Below are 5546 nucleotides of genomic sequence, written 5' to 3'. Positions count from 1 at the left end.
AATTTGTTAATCTGATATTGAATGCTAGTATGATTATAATGTTAAAATTTTATGCTAGTATGATTGCGATAATATCATTCTAATTGTTAATGGTCCTCATTGATTTGTTCACAGTTCATTTGCCCCCAAAGGGAAGCGGTATTTAATAAAACCTCCTGTTGTCGTCCTGTTTTTTCATGCACAAGTATCCATGACTCCATGTAGGAAATGTAATTTTTATTATGTTTCCTTTCTTGCCGACATGTACATGTACATGTACATGTACATGTACATGTACATCTACACATGTACATGTACATTTCGTGCGTATTAGTTATGGCTCCCCCTTTCTCTTTCCTTTCTTTCATCCTCTTTTGTTAGGACACAGCGGAAGAGTTGTTCCTGTCCAGTGGTCGCTATGATTTATTAAATCAATTTTATCAAAATTCCGGACGATGGCAAAAGGTACAAATTATATATGAATTAAAATGTAATTAAAATTACTATAAGTGATTTTAAACCCTTTCTTCTTATTCCTTTACAATGGATAGCTTGAGCCACATTGGCAGCATCTGTTTCCTTTATATCCTTCTTCCTCTCATAGTAACAGCTGTACTGGGTAATAGCCTCTGTGTGTGTGTGTATGTGTACATGTGATGATGATGTGAATGGACATTCATTAAATAATGCATTAGGCACCATGATATTATGTGTACGTATGTACTCGCACATCCTTCCTGTTTGTAAAATGTTATTATTTTATAATTCTCAGTGCACATGTACATTGTTATTGTGATTGTTATTGTGCCCTTAAAATTAGCAAGCGTGTGTGTGTGTGTATGTGTGTGTGTATATATGTGTGTGTGTCCACTAGTGACCTCTCTCCTTGAGTGTATATCTGTGTGTGTGATCTACCCCCACTCTGAATGTATCTGTGTTTCTAGAATAACTATCTCTTCATACATTTGTATTGCTAGTGTAATATTACTATAGCTTGTACTGGTGGTAGTATATAGTAATGGCAGATGAGCCTCATTTGTTATGATGACTTAAGCTGTAGACTGTAATCTGTCTCCCTATCTCTTTGTATGGAGCGTGTGTGTCTGTGTTTCATATTGAACAGCCCCAGTGTGTGTGGTGGGTAATACTATATCATATACCATATTGCATGTACATGTACATATATGAGGATTGTTTGTCTATGTGGTCATGTTGCAACTGTTAGTGATTTCCTTACAGGCTAACTCTCTCTCCTTTTCCTTTTAAAATGATTAATACACCCAATACATGTACATGTACATGTACTTGTGTTTATTATTTTATTTCCAAATACATTTTTATTGCAGACAGTAGAAGCTTGTAAAACAATTAATGCATGCCATACTTGTACGTACTTGTGTTTATTTTTTCCATTTTAATTGCAGGCAGTAGAAGTGGCTGAGCTTAATGACAGGCTTCACCTTAAGAACACTTATTATAATCTGGCAAAACATTCTGAGAGTGTTGGAGAAATAAAAAGTGCAATAAAGAGGTACAGCATTATTAACTATAATGATAATAATAATAATAATAATAATACCATTATTATTATTATTATTATTTATTTTATAGTTATGAGCAGTCTGGTACCCACAGATTTGAGGTGGTTCGTATGTTAATAAATGATCCAGAGGATTTATCAGAATATAATCTAAGGGCACAAGACAAGTATGTATACAATGTACTCTTGATGTACATGTGTATTTACACATACATCTTAATGCAAGATTGAAATCATTCTATATACAGTCAAACCTCTCTAAAACGGACCCCCAATTAGTGAACACCTCTCTATAACATACAGTTGCTCTTGTCCTGGCCATAAAGCCATTGGGTAGTATATAAAAGAACCTCTTATAGCAGAACCTCTCTATTCTGTATAACCAACAAGATTTATTGTCCCCACACATCTACACGTGTACAAATTAACCTCCAACGGATGAACATGGCCCACACAATGGACTTTCTAATTAATGCACATCTAGAAAATGGCAGATTTTCTGGTCTGATTAGCATGGGATAACCTCCGGTTTAAGGACACCTCCGTATAAAGGACAGTGATGGCTGGCCCATAGGTGTCCGTCTTAGAGAGGTTTGACTGTATACATTGTGTAAATGTGTGTACCTCTACATGTATATGTGCATTGTATTTTCTTTGTTAATCTTTCCTTTTTTTCTCACTAGGGAAGTCCAGCATTACTGGGCAGAACATTTAGAGTGCAGTGGTGATCTTGACGGTGCCATTGATCAGTACAGGGCCTGTGAGGACTATCGCTCTGTCGCAAGACTACTCATATTCATGGGGGACACTGAAGAAGCTATCAAGGTTGTTGAAGAGACCAAAGACAAGGCTGCCGCTTATCATGTTGCTAGAGTATTTGCACAATCGGAAGACGTAAGTACATGTATGCATGTACAATGTACATACATGTATGTACATGTACATGCATGTATACATGTAATACACGTTTATTATTGTTTTTTGTGTTACTGTTCTGCTTTCTCTTCTACTTCTCGGCTCTTCTAGTGGTATCGTGTTAAGAAAGCTGTCCGTTTCTACACAATGGCTAAGTGTTACAGTCATGCCATCACAGTAACTAAGGTATAAAATATGATGTACATGTACACATATTGATGGACTTGTGTATGTTAGGATTTTGGCATGGAAGCAGAACTGATGAATCTGGCATTGCTTAGCACAACAGAAGACAAAATTGATGCAGCAAAGTTAGTAAATAATAAATAATCATATTTAGTAAATAATAAATAATCATATTTATATAATTATCATGCATTAATGTTGTTTTTAGATACTTTGAGACAAAATCTGATTCAAAAGAAAATGCCATTTTACTATATCACAGAGTAAGATAGTGGTATATATTTATATGCATGTAGGAATGGCTATTGGCTATTACAGCATTAGTTCTATATTCTTTTGTTCTTTCTTTCTCTCTCCCCCCTCTCTCTCTCCCTCTCTCTTCCATAGGCTGGTGAACTGTCTAAAGCTCTTGAGTTATGCTTCCAGTATCGCCAGTATGAGGTATTGCAACAGATAGCAGAAGAGCTGACTGAGTCAACTAACCCAGAGACTGTTCGTAGAGTAGCTGAATACTTCATACAACAAGAGCAGTTTGAGAAGGCTGTACAAATGTTGCTGCAGAGTCATAAAGTAAGGGAGACTAAAGTGAGGGTCATCTGGTGTAAATGTAGTACATGTACATGTAATTGAGGATTGATAGTCATGCTGTGTGTGTATTGTTGTGTTTGATCACACGTATTGATATCAATGTTGCTGTTCATTTTGTGATTCTTTTATCAATTATTAATCTGGACCTTGTCGGTCCTTCTTCTTACTAACTTCATTTATCTCACTTCCCCCATCTCTCTCTCTGCTTCTATTTCCTTTCTATCATCAATCAGGTTTGCCTTATAAGGCATATCATAGTACTACTATGCATTGTAGTATTCTCCCTAACAACTTCTAATTGTTTATTTTTATTATTTTATACTTATACATGCACATGTATTTATAACTTTGACAGTAATACAATTGGCTGGATTCGTATCGTTAATTTGTCACCTCTGGTTGCTATAGCAACTCGTACAACAGTCCATATTACATGTCAAAGTGCACATGACTGCCTGACACTAAAAATTTTTAAAATGTAATCCAATAAAAGTATCAATTTTTACTTGATAGCCCCTTGAGTCCCATATTCATTTACATGTACATGTATTTGCTGGTTTGATAGATGTGTGGGTGTTTTTAAATGTCGTTATTATTGTTACAGTTATCCGAAGCTCTTGAGATGTGTCTACGATATAATGTTATCATCAATGAAGAGCTAGCAGAGAAGCTAACACCGTCACCTGCTGAAAATGGTTAATTATTATTAATTTTTATTACCTTAATCTCCTTTATTAAATATACATGTATGTACACAGCCAAATATAATCACGTTGATCAGGCCTGATGTCAGGCATGGACCATGGATTTTGGGTAATCAGTCCTAATACAATCACGTCAGCCACGGTACAGGCATGATTAGCATCTACATGTATACTGGATCAGGCCAGACCAACTTTCATGATTCAGCAATGGTAGCCAACAGGGATGTACCAGGCCTGATATCAGGCTTGAGTCATTAATTTTGGGCAACATTTTGAATCAGGCCTGAATATATTTGGCTGTGTATTATTATTATTATAATGACAGAGACTGTTGAGGAAACAAATGAAAGAGTGAAACAGTTAAATGCTTTAGCTGATGGCCTAGTCTCCCAAGGATCTTACCACTTAGCAGCAATGAAGTACACTCAAGCTAGCAACAAGCTTCAGGTCAGTATACTATACATTGTATACCTACCACACACTATAATAGTCTTCTTTGCTATTTTATTGGAATTTGATATATTTCCTGTACAAATGAAGAATATGCTGGTCACTCATTATGACTGCGTGTCTTCATTTCTTTACGTCTAAATTGTTCTCTAAATTGTTGCGTATCACCAATGCAACCAGTTTATCTTGTAGCTAGTTTTACGTATGTGCATGTATGTGAGTATGTGTGTTTGTTTGTAAAGGTTTGATTACTAAGCACGCACCACCACACACACATGGGGCACATATTACTATGTATCATAATAGCTCAAGTTCCATTCATTGGAGTGCCAATGCTTTACAATAGAGTATAAACTATGCCCATTCAGTATTAGACATTACATTAATGTGTGTAATGGATATTGAGTCTATTGTATTGTGATGCTCTATGTACAGCTCTGTTTATTTATTTTCTCCTTAAAAACATGTTTTTATTGCTTATTATTACAGTGCCATTATTATTAAATTACATATCGTTATTATTTAATAGAAGAGTTGTTTTTGTTTCGTCATTATTATTGATGCTGTATAGGCAATGAAGGCATTATTGAAGTCAGGTGATACTGAGAGGGTAGTGTTCTTTGCTAATGTCTCAAGGCAGAAGGAGATATACATAATGGCTGCCAATTATCTCCAGTCGCTGGATTGGAGGAGTAATCCAACTGTGATGAAAAACATCATCAGTTTCTATACTAAAGGAAGAGCTCTGGAAATGCTCTCCAACTTTTATGATACTTGTGCAAAGGTATCATATGTGCATGTAATGTACATGTACATGATGATTTAATTTTATTTGATGAAGTAATCGGTAAATTTTATTGTATGAATGATTTTGTAGTCGTGTGTCATGCATGGACAGAATGGTGAATTTTACATGTACAGTATATTGAATACGTGTGCATGTATTGTCTCCGATTTGACCTTAGCCAGTTTTTTATTACTCTTCTCTTTCCCTTCTCTCTCTGTTCTCTCTCTCTCTCTCTCTCTCTCTCTCTCTCTCTCCCCCTCTCTCTCTCTCTCCCTCTCTCTCTCTCCCTCTCCCTCTCTCCCTCTCTCTCTCTCTCTCTCTCTCTCTCTCTCTCTCTCTCTCTCTCTCTCTCTCTCTCTCTCTCTCTCTCTCTCTCTCTCTCTCTCTCTCTCTCTCT

General features: G+C 36.0%; 1 protein-coding gene across 1 annotated transcript in view; it reads left to right on the top strand.

Annotated features, from left to right (window-relative positions):
• The window catches only part of LOC100636864 (intraflagellar transport protein 140 homolog), an 11485-nt gene that overhangs the window by 2491 nt on the left and 3448 nt on the right, over positions 1–5546 (top strand). Inside the window, exons 5-15 of the mRNA XM_011412144.2 lie at positions 359–444; positions 1404–1510; positions 1591–1686; positions 2203–2413; positions 2546–2620; positions 2672–2745; positions 2829–2883; positions 3008–3190; positions 3813–3903; positions 4238–4359; positions 4934–5146. Of these exons, the coding sequence (XP_011410446.2) occupies positions 359–444; positions 1404–1510; positions 1591–1686; positions 2203–2413; positions 2546–2620; positions 2672–2745; positions 2829–2883; positions 3008–3190; positions 3813–3903; positions 4238–4359; positions 4934–5146 (1313 nt within the window). The remainder of the gene's footprint in view (positions 1–358; positions 445–1403; positions 1511–1590; positions 1687–2202; positions 2414–2545; positions 2621–2671; positions 2746–2828; positions 2884–3007; positions 3191–3812; positions 3904–4237; positions 4360–4933; positions 5147–5546) is intronic.

This window comes from Amphimedon queenslandica, unplaced genomic scaffold (genome assembly GCF_000090795.2).
Source record: "Amphimedon queenslandica unplaced genomic scaffold, v1.1 AMPQUscaffold_13490, whole genome shotgun sequence".
Taxonomy (NCBI): Eukaryota; Metazoa; Porifera; class Demospongiae; order Haplosclerida; family Niphatidae; genus Amphimedon; species Amphimedon queenslandica.
This window is presented reverse-complemented; position numbering and strand designations above follow the sequence as displayed.